Source organism: Sus scrofa, chromosome 5 (genome assembly GCF_000003025.6).
Source record: "Sus scrofa isolate TJ Tabasco breed Duroc chromosome 5, Sscrofa11.1, whole genome shotgun sequence".
In the NCBI taxonomy this organism is placed as follows: domain Eukaryota; kingdom Metazoa; phylum Chordata; class Mammalia; order Artiodactyla; family Suidae; genus Sus; species Sus scrofa.
Window position 1 is genome coordinate 24,056,914 of NC_010447.5, and position 22,949 is coordinate 24,079,862.

Sequence of the window (22,949 nt, forward strand, 5' to 3'; positions counted from 1 at the left end):
ATGTAACCAGTAAGATAGGTCTTCAAAATCAGATTGATACACATAGTAAAAAGATACATAGAAAAAGAATTTTGCCCCAGAATGTTAAAGTGGGCAATTTGGAAATATGTATGTATACACACAGAAGACAGCTGAAGGATTTCCACTTAAATGGTAACAATTAGTTCTCTGGGGATGGTGTTACAGTCCACTTTTATTCTTTATTCTTTGTGAACTTCTACATTGTTTTTCAAAGTTCTTTTAATTAACTTACTTTAGGGAAAGTAAAAGCTCTTTATTCTTCAAGACCCACTTCCAATGTGATAACCCCTGGGAAGTCTTATCAGATGGTTGCCAGTCAGAATCAGTCACTTCTCCCTTTGGCTTCCAGACACTGTCTCTGCCATTGCCAGGGATCACACTGAAGTCGCTGTGGGGACGGGCAGGAAACTGTCCCTTCATCTTATTCATCATTGTCTCTTTAAAAACCTACCTTTCCTTCCCCAACAGAATATAACAGCACATTTTAATTCACAAACTACTCAATGAACCTTTGTTGAATTATCTGGAGCCCACTCCATTCTCCCCATCTGTGTATGAGTTCTATAAGGCTTAGGGGGAAAAGAATAAAGATCATTATAATTTTTTCCCCTCCATGGTGAAATGGGACTGAAACTTTCTAGAGAGCAAGTCACATTACTATTCTGAGAAACAGAAGAGAAGGTGGCCCTATAACAACCTTCAGTCCATTACAGTTGAAGATAGCTTTTCATAGCCACCTCTGGGTCTTAGCGGAGGCTGCTGCTGATCCCAAGAGCAACTGAAGGAGTTGCCTCAAGATCATTCAAAAAAAATATCAGCTCAAACACAATAAGGACATGGAATCCATTTTCAATTGTGAGATCCTGGACCTTAACATCCAGCCTTTACAGAGGGCACCATAGTCTGAGTGTTTTCAGATATGTCATGTCCTTGATCTTCACAACGTTACTGTGACATATACTGTACTCATTTTATGAACCATATTTTAAAAGTGAGGAAATGGAAAACAATCCCCAGAAACACTCAAAGGTTAGTTTCAGGTCAGATGGAGAACTCAAATCCTTGTCCTCACAAATATGGCTTCTCATCTATAATTTCAGAGTGAGATTAGTATAGGAGTAGGTCCTGTTTTTTCCATAACAAAGAATTTGTCCAAGATTTTCACTGGCAGAAATGAAACCAGGGTTCCTATATGCTTTTGCTGTTCAATAATAGTAAGAGGAAGAGTAAAATAAATAATAATAGTAGCTATCTTTATATAACCCAGGTGCTTAGAACCATATTTTGTATTACTTATAATCACTGAAACTCTAGAAAGTAGGTGTATCACCAGATTGCATCTAGGGAAGCTGAGGCCTGGAAATATTAAATAATTCATATCTTATGTAATTGGGGTTGGAATAGGGATGTCTAACTCCTAAATCTGGGACTTTACCCACTAAACGAATATGTCTCATCAAATTATAAACACTTGTTTTATTTGTAAACATTCTCAATGCTATTCCACAAGTAAATACAAAGCACAGATGGTTTGATCTCATTTGTTTATATAGAAAGTTTATCTCTTATTCTCACTCCCTTTACACACTTCTCTCTCACTCACTAGGGAATACTCCCAGACATTTCCAAAAATATGGCCTCCTTGAAAATAAACTCAATTATGAATACTGAAATATTAGGTAGGTTTCAGTCATACATTTCTTTACAACTTTCCCCTCAGAAAGTTGTTGAGACTTTTGAGTATGGAAAGGTAGATACATACTTTGACTATGTTCACCAACATATAGTAATCTGGTCACAAAGTAGTAATTTAATCACATGGCAATTACATGATTAAAGAGATAGCTTACTCTCTCATTCATGAAACTTTAAAATGTAGCCAATACTCATTCAGAGTTTATGAGCCACCTCTTCAGGTTCTTAGAAAGCATTGTGTTGGTGCACTTGCATTACCTGAGTTGCATCAGTCTCACACTCTGCTGGGGGCAAATCTCTAATATCTCCTGCTGTATTTCAATCTCAGCCAACTCCTTTTTCCCTGGGAAATTAGAAAATATCAGAAGATTCGAACTGTTGTCTTTGGAATGGATAAACAATGAGAGCCTGCTGTATAGCACTGGGAACTATATCTAGTCACTTATGGTGGAGAATGATGGAGGATAATGTGAGAAAAAGAATATATATATGTATGTGTGACTGGGTCACTTTGCTGTATGGTAGAAAATTGACAGAACACTGTAAACCAGCTACAATGGAAAAAATAAAAATCATTTAAAAATAAAAAAGGAAAATATCAGAAGAGAACTCCCACTATCTCCCACCACCGCATGTGCCTCTCCTCCAGTATCAGCATCCACATGGTCCATCTTCCCTCCTGATACCAGGGTGGAACTGGCATCCATGCTCATGGTCATGGCTGCCCACTGGTATACTAAACTCTGGTCCCAGAATTCTCTCATTCTCTCTCTCTCTCTCATGCATTGGCAATTTTAAATTCTCAACTTAGATCTTTCTCATTAGCATAAAAATATGCCAGACTTTCATCTACCATCTTATAAAACAAAATCAAACAAAATTCTCTTTGGATATTCTCTTGCAAGCATCACCCTATTTCTCTTTTCTGTTACTGTAGAACACTTTGAAATAAACATTTATACATCTATATCTAAATTCTTTCCATTCTCTCTCATTTTTTAAAAACTACATTTATTTAGTGTATGTTTCCCCAATACAATTTTTTCTCTACTGTACAGCATGGTGACCCAGTTACACATACATGTATACATTCTTTTTTCTCACATTATCATGCTCCATCATAAGTGACTAGACATAGTTCCTGGTGCTACACAGCAGAATCTCATTGCCAATCCATTCCAAAGGCAATAGTTTGCATCTATTAACCCCAAGCTCCCAATCCACCCCTATCCCTTCCCCCCCACTTGGCAACCACAAGTCTATTCTGCAGTTCCTTGATTTTCTTTTCTGTGGAAAGGTTCATTTGTACCATATATTAGATTCCAGATATAAGTGATATCATATGGTATTTGTCTTTCTCTTTCTGACTTACTTCACTCAATATGAGAGTCTCTAGTTCCATCCACGTTGCTGCAAAAGACATTATTTCATTCTTTTTTATGGCTGAGTAGTGTTCCATTGTGTATGTATACCACATCTTCCTAATCCGATCATCTTTCCAATTTTTCAAAATTGAGGACATGAATTTTTAGATTAAAAGTGCATCCTTAGTGTCAGATTTGTTAAATAAAAACAACCCACATCTAGACCCATCCCAGTGAAATTGAAAAGCATGAAAGATAAAATAAAAAGTATTAGATGCTACCAGAGAGAAAAGATGAATTAGCAGCAAAGGAGAGACAGTTATACTTGATAAAAGCCATGACAGTGTAGCTTTCAACAGGTGAAAAGAACTCTCAAATAATATAGTTCATAAATAAGAAGAAATGAACCCAAATTAATGAAATTAAATATAAAAACAAAAATGTTTAAAGGGAGGGTAAAATATGTTTGGCAATCTATTAATTATGCAAAAAAATTCTAGAAATATCTTTGGAGATGGTGGGGCTGGTAGGAAGTGGTGGGAACTCAGTGTGTTGGAAAAATGTGTTTAAATTTTAATTTTGTCTGAGAGAAAAACAGAAAAGCTTCACCTTTTGTTAGGAAAAAATAAGGGAAGGAGAGAGTGAGAGATTAAAATTTTAGTGATAACTTCCCAAAGAATTATGAAAAACAATAGGGGAAAGAAAAGTAAACAAAGAAAATTTCAGCAATGTGATAAAAGGAAAGGAAAAAATGAAGAAAGCAAAGAAAAAGGATGGGAAACAGAACAAAATAAAATGACAGAAATAATTCCAACTATATTAGTAATCTGAAATTCCAACTATATCAGTAACCTATTCAAGATTAATGGGGAGACCAATTCCATATAGTCATCCAGAGACCCAGGCAGGCTCTTCTATAGGGTAGATCAAGGAAGAATAGCTCTGGACCATGGCTTTGCAATCAGACAGCTGCAGGAAAACAGGCATGGAGGGGCATGTGTGAAGGCTTGGTGGACCAGGGCTGAAAATGGCTCATAATACCTCTGTTCACATTCCCTGGAAAAAAAAAAGGTCCTGTGGTTACAGACATACCTAACTGAAAGGTGGTTGAGCAATGGATAGCAGCTGGGCAGCCTTGTGCCCAGTTCCTATAGGAAAAAAAAAAAAATCTGTTGACACACCTGACCATCTGTTTACCTTTACTAGGCTGAATATGAGTTGATTTTCCTACTGAGTGCTAGACCAAATCATCTGGTGACTGTTTTTTTTGTTTTGTTTTGTTTTAATCTATTTATCTTTCGACTGACTTCATTTCTTCCCAGAAAATGTCCTATTGACATATGGGTTAATTATTCTTAGTATTTCTCAAACAATAACATCACAGTTGGCTTTGTAACTAACAGCTTACTTGTGGTTTTTCTCACCATGATTCATAGAATGTCCTATGGGAAGAAGTTGCTATGCAAGGGGTAAAGGGAAGGGCTCAGTTTTGAAAAATAAGATGGATGCTGCCGGATAAAAGAAAAAAGCATGTTAGGGTAGTAGTTTCATCACCTGTCTAGGAGCTTCTTAGGGGAAAAATACTTGTTTTAATGGTATTGCAGCTCAAGCATCTAAGGCAGCACCTAGCATTGAAGTCATTTTAAAAATGCTGAACCAAAGATAATCTATTCCAGATTGATGGGGAGAAAAATTCCATATAGTCATCCAGAGACCCAGGCAGGCTCTTCTATAGGGTAGATCAAGGAAGAATAACTCTGGGCCATGGCTTTGCAATCAGAGTTGGGGTTACCATCATGGCACCAGAAACGTATCCCACCAGGAACCATGAGATTGTGGGTTTGATCCCTGGCCTCTCTCAGTGGATTAAGGATCCAGCATTGCTGTGAACTGTGGTGTAGGTCGTAGATGTGGCTCAGATCCTGAGTTGCTGTCGCTGTGGTATAGGCCAGCAGCTATAGCTCCAGTTGGACCCCTAGTCTGGGACCCTCCATATGCAGTGGGTGTGGCCCTAAAAAAAAAAAAAGAAAGAAAATATGCACAAGGATAACTGACAGTGTTATAAAATTGAACTCTGAGCTGTACATATGAGAGTGCCACAGGGGCATAGGGGGTGGTCACAGGTACTGCACTGCACCAAATTTGGGAGTTGGGGGGTGGGGGAGGAGGCATGATTTGATAGGTGGGCTGGGATGAATGTGTAAAAGATCTTATACACTGTAACTAGGACTGAAAGTGTAGCCACTGGAGGTTTTTAAACAGGAAAGTGACCCATTCACATCTATTTTAGAAACATAATTCTAGTAACAGTGAAACAGTGAATTGGGTAAGAGAGAGACAAGGGACAAGACATCACTGCAAGAGACAGACAGGGGTCTGAACTTGGCTGTGGCAATGGGATAAGAGGGAAGATATAAACTGCCTTGAGAAAATTCAGGTGCAAAAGACAGGAATGGTGATGACTGATGATTAAACAAGAAAGGGAGTCCCAGACCTAGAATTGTTTTAGGATGTAGGTGGAAAAACCAGGTAATCAGCTTGTTCTAGGAGATGCACTGTGAAGTGCATGTAACATGTCTAGGTATTTTTAGTTAGAATTAGACAAAATTAGTGCCAATTATGGTTGCCCTACTAAGTTATAGCACTTAACACATTGTATTGTAAGCATTTATTTATGAACCTGGTTCCTGTCCCACTGGTAATTAGGACAAGGATGATTTTACTCATTTCACATCACCTATGCAAAATATACAGCTAACTACATTAAAATTGGGTAAGTTTTAAAAAGTTTGACATTAAAAAGCTTGATGGCTGACAGTGTCTTGTTACCACATTTCAACTCTAAGCTGTAGATAGGTCAAAATAAAGCCATATGCAGAGATATCAAAATAATCACCAAAACAATGACAACATTCTCATGAAGGTACTAGGTCTTATATTCAAACATGATTTTTAAAAAATGGTAGACCTGTTAAAAGCCAAAAGTAACCATGAAACCCAATAAAGACATATGAAAAAAATTAAGTATAAAGTCCAAGAATGAATTTTAACAGTTGTGATTTGCTTTGCCTTATTCTTTAAAATGTATTCTCAAAAATTCCTTAATTAAAAAAAATCTAATTCAGAGTTCCCATTGTGGCTCAGCAGAATGAATCTGACAAGCATCCGTGAGGACGCAGGTTCAATCCCTGGCCTTGCTCAGTGGGTTAAAAATCCGGCGTTGCTGTGAGCTGTGGTGTAGGTCAGGGCGCAGAAACAGCTCAGATCTGGTGTGGCTGTGGCGTAGGCCAGCGGCTGCAGCTCCAATTCAACCCCTAGCCTGGTATCCTCCATATGTTGCAGGTGTAGTCCTAAAATAAATAAATAAAAATAATAGATAAAAAAAGGAATTTCAATAAAAAGCTACATGTTAATATTAGTTATAATTTTTGTGTGCATATGTTGTCAACCATTATATGGGAGGATATGGAATTCAGGATAGAGAATTCAGATCCTTGATACTAAATGGAGCAGAAATGGGAAAAGAACTTGTGATTTTTGTGATAGTAAGAATGTATTCAATAAATTATGTACAATTCAATCTGCAATAGATTTTCGTGTGTGTTTTACCTAGATAATATACTGCAGGTAGAATCAAACATCTTTATTAAAAGACATTCTACCAGTATCAGATTTCTGAAAACAAAGCAAAAACCAAAACCAAATGGCTCCAAATATTGGGATAATATGACAAATAATGTGGTCAAATTATCCTGTTAAAATACCTACTAACGTACCTCTGTGCCATTTTAGGTCAAATATGCAACCTTTCAAGACTGTTTTAGTACTAACTATACATTAAGAAATGCCCCACAGAAAAGATAAGTTCTGGTAATGGGATATTTCTGCAATAGTGAAGTTATTCAATTCATGAAGAAACCGTACCCCTCTTTGAACAGTTTAATAGCTTTTTTTGGCAGGATGTTGTGTTATTCAGTGTGTTAATAGTATGCTGTCTTAAAAAAATTGTGATTTCTAAATTATCCCATTACACAAGTCCAATCACTGCAGATTCCAAGAGCAGGAGGGACAGAACGGGCATTTCAGAATGACATTTGGTTCTCCTTCTCTTTGAAAATTACTAGGGAGCCCATCTCTGTAATACTGGTTATAAATTACTTCCTATTCATATTAAACCAAAAGGACTAAAGCCCTTCAAGTGTGTACAAATTTTAAATCACTTCTTTTTTCTACCAAGTTTTTAAAATGGTACCTACCATTGCTTTATTCTGAGAAATAACTTAGTTTCTTTTTTTTTGTAGGAACCCTGAAAATAAATGGTGATGTTCCTTTGAAATTTCATTTTTATAAAATGTTGCCTGCCACAATTAAGGAATATTTCTTCCCCAACATTGTAAAAAAACAGGTAAGATTCCATACAGAAACTATCCTATCATATAGTGTCAACAGTGGAATTGAGAAAAAAATATGCAAAAGTTGTGTGAACAACTATTTGGATAGGGTGTGAAAGAACTGGTCATGTATCAGAAAGCACAGAAAAATTAAACTGAACATTTTAAGCATTTCCTCCCATAATAAGCCATGTGGGGAGTTCCTTCTGTGACGCAAGAGGTTAAGGATCTGGCATTGTCTCTGTGTCAGTGCAGGTTCAATCCCTAGCCTGGCACAGTGGGTTAAGGATCCAGCATTGCTGTAGCTAGGGCATGGATCACAGCTGTGGCTTGGATTCAATTACTGGGCTGGGAAGTGCCATATTTTTTTTTCTGAAAAGAAAAAATATAAGCCACATAATTTTATATTTATCTACATTTTTCCCTTAAGTCTATGATTTTTTTGGATCTCTTAATACCTACTAGATTCACTTTGTTACTTCAATATGGGGAATCAAAATTATCTATGTTCTTTTCCTGCAAATGTCAAAAAGAATCTACGCTCCTGCTGTTTCTCCAGAAAGCTAAGATTATATGTGATCCATAAATTTCAGTGCACAGAGTAAAAGGAAAAAAGTCATTAATGTAGAGTGAATCTAATTTTTGAATTTCAGGTGTTAATGATTTAAACCTTTGTGCTTAAGTCTGGAAAAATTAAATCCTTCAAAAGAAGTTCCTAATCACTGAGTATACCCCTTATCGATGCTTGCATCGCATCTGGCAATAATGAAGACAAATTAACAAGATTTTGAAAATCTGGCAATATGATAAAGCCAAAGCATACGAAATCACTTCTCTGCACTTAGTCACTGGTGGTCCCAGGAAGGATCAACTTCCTGTCCCAGACTCTGGTGTCTAAATTAAAGGAGGAAAATCTTACTGCAATCTGGGCTCCAGGCTTCTGGCTCATGAACACAAAGCTCCAAACTCACTAAGCAGGGAAACTTTACCCTCGACATATCCTCTGAGAAGAATCTGCTTTTCTAATGCGTGCTTTTAATTTAGTTCAAAGAACTGGCAATGACATAAATTCACACCTTCAACAGGTTAGTAGATTTTAAAGTTTAACGTACCATATTAACTTCTTCCATGCCAACTTTAAGGGTTTACTAAGAAAAAAATTTGTTGTCTAAATCATTTGACTTAATATTTGTTTCATTCAACAAATTATGACTTCAAACTATGTCACTTAATTCTAGAAATGATTATATTCTTCTTTTGTGTATATATGACAGTCATGTAAAAGACATTTTCACCTAAATGCTGCTTAAAACATGTATTTTGTTGTTGTTGTTTAGCACCGCACCCGCGGCACATCGAAGTTCCCAGGCTAGGGGTCGAATCAGAGCTGTAGCCACCGGCCTACACCACAGCCACAGCAACACCAGATCTGAGCCGCATCTGCAGCCTACACCACAGCTCACGACAACACTGGATTCTTAACCCACTGAGCGAGGCCAGGGATCCTCACGGATACCAGTCAGACACTTCCACTGAGCCAAGATGGGAACTCCCTAAAACAAGTATTTTAAATTGTACACATTTAAGAGATTTGATACTCAGTTTTTAACAAGTAGGGCTGTGATGACCAAATTAGGAAAATATTTTAATTCTTAAAGAATGCTACAGAAGAGCTTAATAGTACCTATTCTGTAAAAATTGCACATCCAGCAGGAAATCACTAAGAACAGCAAAGAATTCCACCAGCGTCCCATTTTAACCTGGAACAGTGGATGAAACCCCACATCTGCTATAGACATTTAACTACAGAAATGTGCACTAAACCACTCTTGTTACAATTAAAAGGATGGTGGATGTGAAACTTTGGAAAAGCACAAAGCATTGGGCCACATAAAACATTATTATAATTAAGGAAACATGGCCTAAGCAGTGATTTAAACAATGGTGGCTGTACTATATTACACCGGACTACAACATCTTTTTCTTGGTAGAATTAGAAATAAATGAATGCACCTCAAATTGTTGTAGCTCCCTCTCATTTACAGTGTGCTTTCACAAACACTAATCTGATTTGAATCTATATTACAACAACCCTGGGAGGTACGCAGAATCATATTTTGCTCATATTTTAATGTGCTGAATATAGTTTTCACCAATGTGAGACATGCTAATATAAAATAATTGAGCCTAAAATGTGTTGAAAACAATAAAAATCGTTAGCGTATAGATGGGGCTTGGGATCAAAATGACACACTTTATTAAATGTAATGTGCAAAATAAAATGCGGTGACCTCTATTCAAAAAATGTACAAGACAGTTATTGTTTAAAATGCTTTAGTACTCATTTTCAATAAAAAGACATCTGGCATTATAAAAATACATAAAATAGTCATGGATTTATACCATTAATTTACATAAGATATTTTTTTTGCATAAAGCCAAGTATAAAATAGTAAAATAGTTTAAAAAGGCATTCTTATATGAAAGTTACTCCCAGTATAAAATTTTTATAAGTTTTTGTAATTTTGGTCCATCTGTATAAATAAGACGTTTTATCCTTTTAAAATTCATAGCTCCATTTAAAAACATAGGATTCTCTCTCTTTTAAATAAAAGTCCACTTGAGGTAGTATGTTAGAATTCTTCCTTGGTCCCATCCCATTTATGTGTCCAAGTCATAAGACTGAAAATTTGAAGTCCTGTGGTTTTCTAAGCTCTGTTTATAGGTATATGTGTGATTTTCTTGCTGAAAATCTGTCCTTTCTTTCCCATCTTCCTCTGACTCACAGTCCAAGTTCGGAGAAGAACGTGCTTTCAAGTGAAAGGCTCTGGGCTGACAATCCGATGCCTGTCCAGAGCTTGAAAAGGCATCCAGGTGAGGTCTCCTCAGAGGCTTTCCAAACGTCCCTGAAAGAAAGAAACCCTTGAGCACATGGGTCCTTTGTAGCAGTCAACAAATGCATTCAAACGAAGGAATATTTCACCCTGTGAATCTGAACACCCCCTGGACTTTCTAGGTCCATACAAACTGCAGGGTTTGTGTGTATATCTGTGCTATGGCAAGAGAGACTTCACAGAATGGAGTTGAGGGTAACTGCACCCTCCTACACATGTATCCACTGAATACAAGCATCCAATCTTTACGTCTCAGGACCTACAGTAACATTAATCATGAGCAATGAAGTTCCCTGGAGTTCCTGTTGTGGCTCAGTGGATAAAGAATCTGACTAGGAACCATGAGGTTTCGGGTTCGATCCCTGGCCTTGCTCAGTGGGTTAAGTAAGGATCTGGTGTTGCCGTGAGCTGTGGTGTAGGTTGCAGACATGGCTCAGATCCCGCGTTGCTGTGGCTCTGGTGTAGCCAGTGGCTACAGCTCCAATTAGACCCCTAGCCTGGGAACCTCCATATGCTGCAGGTGCGGCCCTAGAAAAGGCAAAAAAAAAAGAAGTTTCCTAACAGAAGTTCTCCCACATCCTAGCTTTATGGAGAGCCCAGGATTTTCCACAAAGGCCACTGGGAAGGTAATGTACAAGTAAACTGTGCTGGAGTACAGGAAGTGTCTTTCCTAATAATCCTTAGGTCTTGCCTGTCCTTCCTTTGTAGCAACTTAGTATTCCATGGACTCAGTCATGTAAGAGATACTACTTTCATTTTTTTCGCAAAAAGGAATATAAATAATTATACCATGATAAAACATGAAATTTCTTAAAAGCTGGGTAAAATAGTTAAAAATTCTATTAAAAAAAAAAAAAAAACCCAGACGGGTTGTGGTTCATTTTTCTGTATTTCCATGCAGCAAAAAGATGATCTCAGTTCTTCCATCCCATCGTCCCCATGCATTGGACCGAAAAATCCACAAACGAACCCTGGTGCCAGCCAGTGTCTACCTTCACCACTGTAGGCTTTGAGGTTCTGAGAGCCTCCTGCGCACGAGGCCGTCCAGCTCGGCTGACAGCAGCCATGGCCAGGTAGGACGCCGTCTTCCCTTTGACTGCGGGTTTAGTTATAAGCCACCAGACATCCCAAACCACAGTCATGCTCGCACTCAGCTCCACCCCAAAGGCTGTTGTAGCCCCAAACCACTTTTTCCACATGGCTGACAAACCAGGTTCCTAAGTCACTTCCAAAACTCTTGTCTTCTAGATGATGCCACACACAGAGTTGCCCAGAAAGTTCCTAAGGTTTAGCGCCGGATTAAAAACATAATCAAGTAAAATCCCCATGTATGCCTTTGCTTTTAGAAACAAGTACAGTAACTAATAGGATGTCAAGACAGCGTCGTTTAAAGAAAAAAAAAAATCCCCAAACTTTTTGAGCCCAGTCTGGCGTTCAAAGCTCTCATGGCTCTGCCCCATGCAACTTGGAATGTGGGTCCTGAGTCGAAGTATCTAATCATTTAATAAACTTACCCATGAAAGAATTACTCAAAGTAACTGATGCTGCTTCTGGACTTGGACTGAAATCTGCAGGAGACTTGTTCAGACATGAGCCGTTCATTCCGGGGCCTTCGTGTTGCGAGTGAGAAGAGCTGAGTACCTTCCTCTGATGGGCAGGCCATCCTGTATCACTGACACGCTGCTCGCAGGACTCTTCTGCAGGATGAGGACAGGGGCAACACTCCTTTTTCTTGACCAAACTGGGCTCATAGTGGTCCATTAAAGCTGTTCTTGGGTCAGGACCACAACCTTTTAAATTTGGGGATAATATTGGGAGATAGGAGTTAGTGCTTCAAGAAGTCTCTCCAGGAAATGGAACTTAGAAAAGAAAACCACATACCTGAATGACAGGCTTCAAAAGGATCTGAGCCGTACACACTCCCCTTCAAATACACAGGGCCTGAGGGTCCCAAAAAGGGACAAAGGAATGGGTCTGTGACAGCTTCCACGTCGGCTTCACTGCTGTTGTCAATGTGGCATGTCCCTGTAAAACACACATTTTGGTCACTGAAGCAATTTTTGTTCAAGTACCATTCAGCATTTCTGTACTTTTGACATTTTTCACATTTATAGATGAAAAATTGAGAAAGAACATCACACAAAAGAAAATTATGGCAGAAATTTATGGTAAAGTTTTTTTTTTACAAAATTTATTGAGGCTATGGATTAGTAATTGGGTAAATTTGCTGTATCTTACTAAAAGAGGATTTGATTAACCGTTGTATTGGATGTGTTAACCTAGTTGCTGGCCCCACCTGGTTGTCAAGAGAAACTGATCTGTGTACAGATACCAAGGCCAAAACTGCCATGGTCTGGACCCCATGCTGCCACCAGTACTGCCTGCATCTTCCAGAAAGTCACTGATGACCAGGATGAAGGACTGGCACTTAACCCATTTCCTCTTAATGCCTGGCTCAAAGATGAGCTGGGGAAAAAAAAATCCTATTGTATCTGAGTTAAACAACCAAAAAATGCTATGTTGTTAGTAGCGGACAAAGCAGGTAAAAAACCAAGAGACAGCATGATGGTTAGAGATGCCACGATGGGCTGTGTGCCTGGGCAGCAGGAGCTGGGCGGTCAGAGGGTGGGTTCTGATCTTGGCGAGAAGCAAACATGACTCAGTAATGCAGCAGCCTCTAGGGATGCTCTGAAAGCCGATCAGTCTCCAGCCCCAGGGCCCAGGTTACCTGCCACCCTTGTGCTCCAATTCTCTTCTTTTAGACTTGTGTAAATGTCTTTTCCATAAACCCTGCTCCACGGGAACAAGCCTGGGCCTCTGCTCTTTGCAATCAAATGAGTGCAACCAGAACAACAGCTTTATGTTCCCATCTTCTATCTCTACATGCCCTCCCACTGCCCTGCCAAGCACTTTGTGATTGTTTGTTCAATTTTTTGGTCTCACTACTGACTAAACTGTGAAACTGAAAACAAATACTCTTCCCTCCCAACTGTGGAGTCTACCACAGAGCAGATATTCAATCAATGCTTGTGGGAAAAGATGGTAAAGTGTTTGAAAATAACGTCCATAGCTTCTACTTACTGAGGCCTTAATATGTGCCAAGCACCATGTGGTTTTCCATTACTATTTTATTTAATGTTCACAAAAATCTAATAGGGAAGGATTGCAACTGCTCAAGGATACACAGGGAATAAGTGTCAGAAGTGGGTCTGGAACGAAGCAGATGCTCTTGCATTATGCTGCCTCCGTTATTATTCTTTAAACTATACAGTTTTTTTTTTTTTTTTTTGTCTTTTGTCTTTTTGTTGTTGTTGTTGCTATTTCTTGGGCCGCTCCTGCGGCATATGGAGGTTCCCAGGCTAGGGGTCGAATCGGAGCTGTAGCCACCGGCCTACGCCAGAGACACAGCAACGCGGGATCTGAGCTGCGTCTGCAACCTACACCACAGCTCACGGCAACGCTGGACCGTTAACCCACTGAGCAAGGGCAGGGACTGAACCCGCAACCTCATGGTTCCTAGTCGGATTTGTTAACCACTGCGCCACGACGGGAACTCCCTAAACTATACAGTTCTTAAAGCAAGAGTCAGAATGAGATGTCTTTAATAGAATGATTTTAAATCACTGGATTTTTAAGACCATGCATGAAACCAGTTGATGTCACTTCAGTAAGAACATCCAGGGCCAAAGAACATTTACAACGTGAGAGAAATATTACGTTGCATGGAGGAACTAAATTTCACTTAACCTACTGGTCGTCTTTTATTGCTAGAAACAAAGATTTTTCTAGTATTTAAGAGGAGGGCATAAAAGTATTTAATTTCAGCGTTGCTAGTGATCTTGGGCCAGGTCCTAAATATATGAGTGTATCAATTTCTTGTGAAAATTAATATTATATTTGAACTTTCCATCAGGTTACTTTACAACAACTGTAGTAAGCCCATGTTCATTTTCAACACATACCGTTACTGTCGTGCTGTGGTAAGAAAAATCCGCCTCCTGAAGAAGTGACGAATTGGTGGTGGCTTCCACTTTCTGAGGAGACATACCCATCCTGTCTGTCAGCTAATGTTCCCTGAGATGACAGATAACTAGGGATATCAGCCGGCAAGTTGGTCTCATCTATAATCAAACAACAGCATTCGATTAACCATTATGATCATCTATGCTACACAGGCTTCCCTGCAAAGAGTAGCTCCTGTTCTGTTTTCTGTTCAAATCAAATCAATCTACTAAGACCATCCTGATTGTGTAGTACTGATATTAAGGCAAATTAGACCTCTGCTGCCGAGGCGCCTGAGCTGAGTGTCTACTTGGTGGCCTGTGGGATGCCCTGCTCCTCAAATTTCAAAAACAATAAATGTTGACAAAGTATATCTAATATATGGCACAAATGACCCTCTCTACAGAAAAGCCACAAACTCACAGACTTGGAGAACAGACTTGTGGTTGCCGAGGGGGAAGGAGTGGGAGGGCCTGGGAGTTGGGGTTAATAGATGCAAACTACTGCATTTGGAGTGACAAGCAATGAGGTCCTGCTGTACTGCCCAAGGAACTCTATCTGATCACTTGTGATGGAACATAATGGAGGATAATGTGAGAAAAAGAATGTATAATAATTTTTATTTTTTCCATTGAAGCTGATTTACAGCATTCTGTCAATTTTCTACTGCCCCGCAAGGTGACCAGTCACACATACATGTATACATTCTTTTTTCTCACATTATCATGCTCCATCACAAGTGACCAGACATAGTTCCCAGTGCTATACAGCAGGATCCCATTTCTTATCCATTCCAAAGGCAACAGTTTGTATCTATTAATCCCAAACTCCCAGTCCTTCCCACTCCCTCCCCCTCCCTCTTGGCAACCACAAGTCTGTTCTCCATGTCCATGATTTAAAAAGAATGTATATATATGTATAACTGGGTCACTCTGCTGTACAGCAGAAATGGACAGAACATTATAAATCAACTATAGTTAAAAAAATAAAAAAATAAAGGCTTTGTCATTTTCATGAGATAGTATCTAAGTTCATGAATTAAGCTTGATTCCTGCCATATTCCCAACAATATTTATCAATATAGGAGTTTGTATATATAAGTCTAAGCCCCTTTCCCACCACTAACCAGGCTCTACCTTAGATGTCTGCACACAATCATGCACAAGTGCTCATGCATGACAAAATGAAAAATGACAGCAGAGTGTACACCTCACTCCTGAAGGGCTGGCCCTGGTCCTCTGTTGCCACCTTGCGAAGGAGTCAAACTGGTTTATGCTGTGATTTGGACCATCTTGCACAGCCAGCAGGATATTCTGATGAGGTTTTAACAAAAAGCACTCACTCATCTTTAACCATCAACTCTATTTTGGGCCGGGGTGTTATTTTTAACGAGCTGTAGTTCTGCAGCATGAGTCACCTCTGTGACACGGCCTCTGATGAGAGACACACACCCCAAGAGGAAATCCCGGTGGGACCACGAGCACACACAGGCTCCCGTACCCCGTGCCAAGCGTCTGTTTACACACCTGTGTTGGTGATGCTGCAATCCTCATTCCTCCGCCGTGTGTGGTATATGATGACCACCCACACAAGCGACGTGCCCACCACACAGCAAACCACCGCTATGATCACGATACCCACGGTGGCCCACCCGTCATCATCCAGGGACGAGGCGGTCATCTGCGGGGAGTCACAGGTGGGGGTGGGGATCACGCTGAGGCGCACGTGGCCTCTCTCAGTGCCCAGAGTATTAGACATTTCACACGTGTACTTCCCAGCATCGCTGACGTCAGAGTCCACAATGATGAGCAGCTGGTTGCCTGCTGCAAAAAAGTGCCTTTCAGTGACCACCAAAGGGCTGTCATCCTTGGTCCAGTTCAACCTGGGAGGAGGGCTCCCTCCTGCGATGCACTGCAGGACGGCCGTTTCCCCCTTGGTTACCGTCCGATCTAACAGGGGCCGCAAAAATGATGGCGTCTCTGAAATGACAAGTTAGATTTTTAAGCTGGATGTGAAATTAGGGTTTGCGTAGCATAAGTCCTTGTGCTGAAATATTTTCAAAGTGGAGCTGAAAGTGTAATCTCCCAAACTTCCTGTGCATGCCTCTTTAAAACCCTAAATGTGTACAACATCTGGAATTTCATTTCATCACTTGCCTGTCATTTACTTATAATACCACTTCGGGCTAATATTTACTAATTCCTTTCTCTTGGTCGCCCTCATTCTTGGCAAGGTTGGGGAATGGTGGAAGTGGGACAAAGCAAAACATTTTAGACATTTTTTTAGAAACAGAAAATGTATAAAAATAATTTCAAGCATAGGGTGTGTCAACGGATGAAAAAACCCAGAATGTTTAAATTTTTACAGAGAAACTTTCAAGAGCTATGATGTCCTAGCCTACATTAAAATTCTGAAAATAATTTATTTTTTGGTGTCCATAGGTTTCTCTGATTTACTTTTTCAAAGATACACATAAGATTAACATGCTCACATTTTTAAAAAAGCATCTGTGTAGGTAAATGATAAAAGACAAACTGCTTTCCAGAGGGGTGTGGGCTGCTGAGAAGAGTTTTAGGTCCCTCTCAATCAGTTCATATATTTCTTGTATTCTTTAGATTGTATGTATATATGCATGATGGAGAGTAGAGGAAGGTGATTCCTGCAAAAAGGGGAAGCATCAAAGCATTTATTCTCCCGCTGCCTTCAGAGGGAGGATGCAGCTTCATCTCAAAGGCCACAGTCCTGAAAATGTAAGACATTCCTGACTTGAAAGCTTCCAAGAAGCCACCGTCCCCTCCAGGAAAGGGCAGTGTCCTATGGATCATCTCTGCCCCCCACAACTTCTGACACTTCTTAGGCTGGGGGTGAGCTGCTATCTTTAAGACGACCATGTATCACAGAATCTGAAAAGATCCACTTACCAAGAACGGTCAGGGTTGCATTTGCAGAAATGCTTCCTGCGCTGTTTTGAGCTGTGCAGCTATAGACTCCGATGTCCTCTATCTTCACATCCACAATGAAGAACACGTCATCCTCAGGCATAACATGCATGCGTCTCTCCCTCGCAGCCGGGAAGTCTGTGCCCCCATCCTTTTGCCAGGCTATCTGCGGGGCTGGGTGTCCCAGGGCAGCGCACTCCAAGCGCGCCATGGCCCCAGCGCGGATGGTGAGGTCCATGGGGGTCTTGGTGAAGGAAGGAAGCACTGAATCAGAAACACAATGTGGGCATGAGCATTCTGGAGTTTCAGAGGTTCATTTTCATCCCTCCCCCCTTTTTTAGGGCTACACCTGTGGCACATGGAAGCTCCCAGCTAGGGGTTAACTCGGAGCTGCAGCTGCCAGCCTACACCACAGCCACAGCAACATGGGATACGAGCTGTGTCTGCGACCTACACCACCACAGCTTGAGGCAATGCCAGATCCTTAACCCACTGAGCGAGGCCAAGGATCGAACCCATCTCCTCATGGATACTTAGTCTCCTCATGGATACCACTACTCCTGCTGAGCTACAGCAGGAACCCCCTCCTTTCTTTTGATACTTATAAATGTCCCTGACATAGTAAGGCCGAGGTTATTTCCAACTGCAAACTGAGACAGAGCGATTTAGGTGCTCCATCAAGGTTATACCGGTACAGAAATGATGGAGTCAGGATAAAATAGGTAACCTGATCTTCAGACTGGTTGTCTTTCTGCTATCTTCCAGTCACTTTTTAGATTCCTTGATAACTATCTGTGCCACCTTAGGCAAATCATTAATCTCTCTGTACCCTGGCCACTCCATCTTTTTTTTTTTTTTTTAAGTCCCTCCTGGCTCTAACATTCTATGACCTTACATATGTGTTTTGTTCTACAATTTTTTGTTCTATGTGTCAGGCCTCTGCAATCATTTGCTGAATGAATGCATTAATGAATCATATCTTACCATGGAAGATACAACAATTAAATGATAATCTGTAAAACTGTCTATCTGCCAACACAAAGCAGGGGATGAGATACTTTCATGAGCAGAATTAACACTTACTGTATTTACTAAGCACTTACTCTATTTCAGGCATTCTGCTAAGTCCTTTACACAGATTATTTAACAATTATCATACCAATGTAAGGTAGATATATTATTCCTAATTGAAAGATGTGGAAATGGGGGCACAGAGCAGTTAAATAACTTGCTGAGAGTCCCGCAGCTGTAAGCAGGAGTGGGGCAAGATTCAAACCTACATCTCTGAGTTAAAAGGTGGTGTGCTTTTTGTTGGTGAGAATGTAAACTGGTGCAGCCACTATGGAAAATAGTATGGAATTAACTTTTAAAACTAAAAAGAGAGCTACTGTATGACCCAGCAATTCCACTCCTGGGGCATATATCCAGAAAAGATGAAAACTCTAACTTGAAAAGATACATACCCCCAGCCAAGATGTGAAACAACCTAAATGTCCACTGACAGATGGATAAAGAAGATGTGGTACACATATAAAATGGAGGATTGCTTAGCCATAAAAAAACAATGAAATATTGCCATTTGCAGCAACATGGGCATACCTAGAGAATATCATACTAAGTGAAGAAAGTCAGAGAAAGACAAACATTATATCACTAATATGTGGGATGTAAAAAAATAGTATCAATGACTCTGTATATACTAAACAAACACAGACACAGAAAACAAACTTATGGTTACTAAAGGGAAAAGGGGAAGGAAGAGGTAAAGGAGGAGTATGGGATTAAGAGATACAAATTACTATGTGTAGAACAGATAAGCAACAAAGATTTACTGTATAACACAGGGAACTACATTCAGTATCATGTAATAATAACCTATAATGGAAAATAATCTGAAGAAACAGACATCTAACTGAATCACTGTGCTGTACACCTGAGGCTAACATAACACTGTAATTCAACTACACGTCAATTAAATAAAAAAAAGGGTAGCCTCCTTTAAGTCTACACTTCATGGCCTCCGACATCAGACGAGTACACGGTGAACTCTCCAAGAGCCAAAAAAGCGTCTGGTCCATCCAAGTTACCCACCCTGCTGCGTATGGGGTCTTCCAGACAGTAACTGCTTGCTTCGATACAAATAACTGAGGGTCTCGATGTGGCCGAGGGAGCAGAAGGGAAAGGAAGGGTGAGGAACTGTGAGAGCAGAGGACAGGGTTAGGAGTAAGGGGAAGAGAGGAAACCAGGTACTTTCTGTTCTGAAAGGTGTCTGTAAATGCAAAAGGGAGAGTCAGATCACGTACTATTTACTGTGAGCTTGGCTTTGACGGAGTAGGAGGAGCCAAAGTGATTGGAGATGACACACTGGTATTTCCCTTCACTGGCAAATTCCACATTGCGGAGCCGAAGAATGGTGGTGTACTCCATCACCTCGCCCCCCTGGGCCCGGAGGTGTGCATAATTTTCCATTTCAGCATCATGCAGTAGTTCATTGTCTTTTTTCCAAGCAAAAGTCATTGGGGAATCGCTGCTGCTGGCAGCTGAGCAGATAAAACTCAAATTGGAACCTTTTATTGCCGACTGTGTTTCTGGCTGAACCGTGATCTGGGGTTTAGGAAAATCATCTGTTCAAAATGGAGAGGAGGAAACAAAACAGCTTTAAAGCTCGAGAGTCCAAATGCGACTCTGATTTGAACACCAAGAAACTCAAAACAAACAGTGGCTTAGGTTTTACCCTTTGTGTATGTTTCACAGATGGACTAGCAGGCCCGGTGTTGAAATGACAGCCTGGGACAGAGTTTATAAAGTATTTCATGCATTTCAAATAGAGACTAAGACCTATGTATTCATCATTATACAATTATGGTGTACAGCACATTTTTTTCTTTCATAGTTCTTGAGTAATACACTAAAACATATCAAATAAAAAGTAAAGGAGAGGAGACTGATATTTTGAAATACAGTTTACTCTGGACCCCTCGTCCTTTTTTTTTAAAAAAAAAAAACATAAATACAAGAAGAAATCAGTAAAGACACCTCCAGGTTCATGGATCATCTTTAAATGCTACTATCAGGAACTGCATTTTCTCCCATGTCCTCCAGAAATAAGAAGTAGAAAAATTAAGAAATCAAACATTAATAATGATAATCAATATCCCTAAAGCCGGCAATTAATACCCCATTTACCATAACCACAACTCTTATTAAAGAGCAGTAATTTGTAGGTCAAGCAGGAAAAAAAAAACCAAAACAAAAACAATCCTATAGCGAAAGAAAAAGCATCTCTCAAGCTCAGTGTGAGCCCTTGGCTCCAGCCTGAGGTTCAGAGTGGACAATCCATCAGGCTGCTGTGCTCCACTGTCAGAGCTACATTATAATTAGAGCTAGGCAACTCTTTCATTCCAAACAGTTATTTTTAGTTCTGTTACTTTTTAGAAAAGTTACCTTTTTGAACTTGAGTTTCTCAAAGATGGTCTAAACCCAGAAGGAAGCATCTTAAATCAACCAAGATGCATCATTTGGGTGCTCTGAAAAAATTACTGTGTGGTGTGTGTGAGTGTGCGTGTGTGTGTATGTGTGCACGCACACATGTGTGAATGGGGTAAATTTCCAATTCCATGCCTGCACGTGGTAATCAGGACAGTTTCTTTTTCTATATGATTATTCTGAAATTCTCATCTGGTACATCAATGTTCAGATTCACAATGGAGGAGTGAAAAATCCATGGATACTATATATATCCTATTTTGAGGCATATATATATATGTCTCAAAATAATAGAGAGTTCATACGTCAAGACTAGAGAACTGAAAAGTAAAAACCATGGAAAAGGAACAGCTCAGGCCCTGACAGATGAATGCCAAATGCTTATTTAGATCCAAAAGCTACATCAGATGTTTTATTTCCAGAAACTGTTGGCACCATTTAATGCTGTAACTTAAAAAAATATGTTTTTCTTGTACTTAACTAAACAATTGAAGGCAAAGGAGTTTTGAATAAATTTTTAAAGGCCAATGTAAAATTAGGTTCTGTAGTATCTTAACACACATGCTCAAGCAAATTTTGATTTCACGTTCTGTACACACACTGCACATTTATTTTTACAAAAGTCTCCAAGGCAGCGAGTAGTAAACAGCAGTGTGTTGTGTAGTAAGATTGCACCAGACAGACAAAAATTTGGGTGATTTTTTTTTTTTTTTGTCTTTTTGGGCCACATTGGCAGTACATGGAGGTTCCCACGCTCGGGGTCTAATCGGAGCTGTAGCCACCAGCCTACGCCAGAGCCACAGCAACTTGGGATCTGAGCCGTGTCTGTGACCTACACCACAGCTCACAGCAACGCCAGATCCTTAACCCACTGAGTGAGGCCAGGGATCGAACCCGCGTCCTCATGGATGCTAGTCAGGTTCGTTAACCACTGAGCCACTTCAGGAATTCCAAACTTGGATTTTTGATACAGATTTGCTAAACAGCCTTCTGAAGATGGGGAAGCAGATTTCAAACGCTGAGGTGCTTAGAAGCTTAAAACAAAGGAACTTAAATTTATTTATGATAAACTCAAACTTTGTGTTACTTGGTTACTTGCAATATTTTACCCACCAAAAGTAAAGCTTTTAGCAGCCTATACATCACTAGCTAATAATTGCCTCTTTCTATTCCACACAGATAGCATCTGCAAAGATTTAAGTCAGTCTCTTTACTGAGCTCAGGAGGGCCCCTCAGCAATCCCCAGAATCCCCATTTCAAAGATGCAAGGAGTGAGATTTCAGGAATGTAAGTGAAGCAGAGGGCTAGGACTATCCTTCACGTTTTCCCAAGATTCAGTGTCATTCTCCTTCCACCAAACCACCCTGATGCCAACACAAAGAGGAAGAAACTGTAGAAAAACTTTTTTTCATTGGTAAAATTGTGCTCATCAGCAAACTACATCTCATCTCATCTACCTCAGCAGAAATAAGAGCTTGGTTAAGAGAACATACATTTATTCAAATCCATTAATTGAACAAATGGAGAAAAAAATGAATTAGAGGCCAAGGCCATCATTCCACTCACCACACACAAAGCCATCTGGGCTAACAGCGAAAATACTTCTTCCCTTCAGCAACTGAGGATGGGCACAACTGGCATTTATGAAGCTCTGAAAGTTGTTTTCCGCCACCCACTGTGGGAGCCATTTTAGTTGGCAATCGCACAAAAGGCTTGATGTATTTAAGTGCCTGAGGAGAGTAATTACATTCAATTTGTTTTGTATGAAATGCAGATTTCTACAAGTAAACTAAACTCAAGTAAATATTAACAAAGCAATGGGTGTGGAAACCAAATACACACATCCCATGGAATAAATATGCTACAGTCCATCTTAAAATGAAAGATGTGGAACTAGCACCGTTTTTTGTTGGTGTTGCTCTTACTGGCCTGTGGAGATAGAAGGGCTGACGTACCCCAAATAGCTTAGTGCTGGAAACCGGTTACTATGAGGAGGCACTGCACTGAATTAGGTCCCACACATTTAAATCACAAATTTGCAACAGAAAGACATTCCTCTTTTCAACACAATGAACAAGTAACTCACTTTTCCTCCTTTCTGGTAATAAAAATTAAGGAATGGGTAGGATGTGCCAGACACTTTCTATAGACACACAG

The 22,949-nt window shown here is 39.9% G+C and overlaps 1 protein-coding gene and 1 long non-coding RNA gene across 2 annotated transcripts in view; one reads left to right on the forward strand and one right to left on the reverse strand.

Moving 5' to 3' along the window:
* Nucleotides 1–11,873, forward strand: part of LOC106510314 — a 50,298-nt gene extending 38,425 nt beyond the window's left edge. Inside the window, exons 2-3 of the long non-coding RNA XR_002343992.1 lie at nt 7,382–7,485; nt 11,267–11,873. This is a non-coding gene — a long non-coding RNA (uncharacterized LOC106510314). The remainder of the gene's footprint in view (nt 1–7,381; nt 7,486–11,266) is intronic.
* The window catches only part of LRIG3 (leucine rich repeats and immunoglobulin like domains 3), a 51,361-nt gene continuing 38,109 nt past the window's right edge, over nt 9,698–22,949 (reverse strand). Inside the window, exons 12-19 of the mRNA XM_001927828.6 lie at nt 22,359–22,522; nt 19,610–19,930; nt 17,289–17,570; nt 15,894–16,346; nt 14,328–14,486; nt 12,247–12,390; nt 11,880–12,155; nt 9,698–10,377 (exon numbers count right to left, since the gene is read on the reverse strand). Of these exons, the coding sequence (XP_001927863.3) occupies nt 10,133–10,377; nt 11,880–12,155; nt 12,247–12,390; nt 14,328–14,486; nt 15,894–16,346; nt 17,289–17,570; nt 19,610–19,930; nt 22,359–22,522 (2,044 nt within the window). The 3' untranslated portion in view covers nt 9,698–10,132. The remainder of the gene's footprint in view (nt 10,378–11,879; nt 12,156–12,246; nt 12,391–14,327; nt 14,487–15,893; nt 16,347–17,288; nt 17,571–19,609; nt 19,931–22,358; nt 22,523–22,949) is intronic.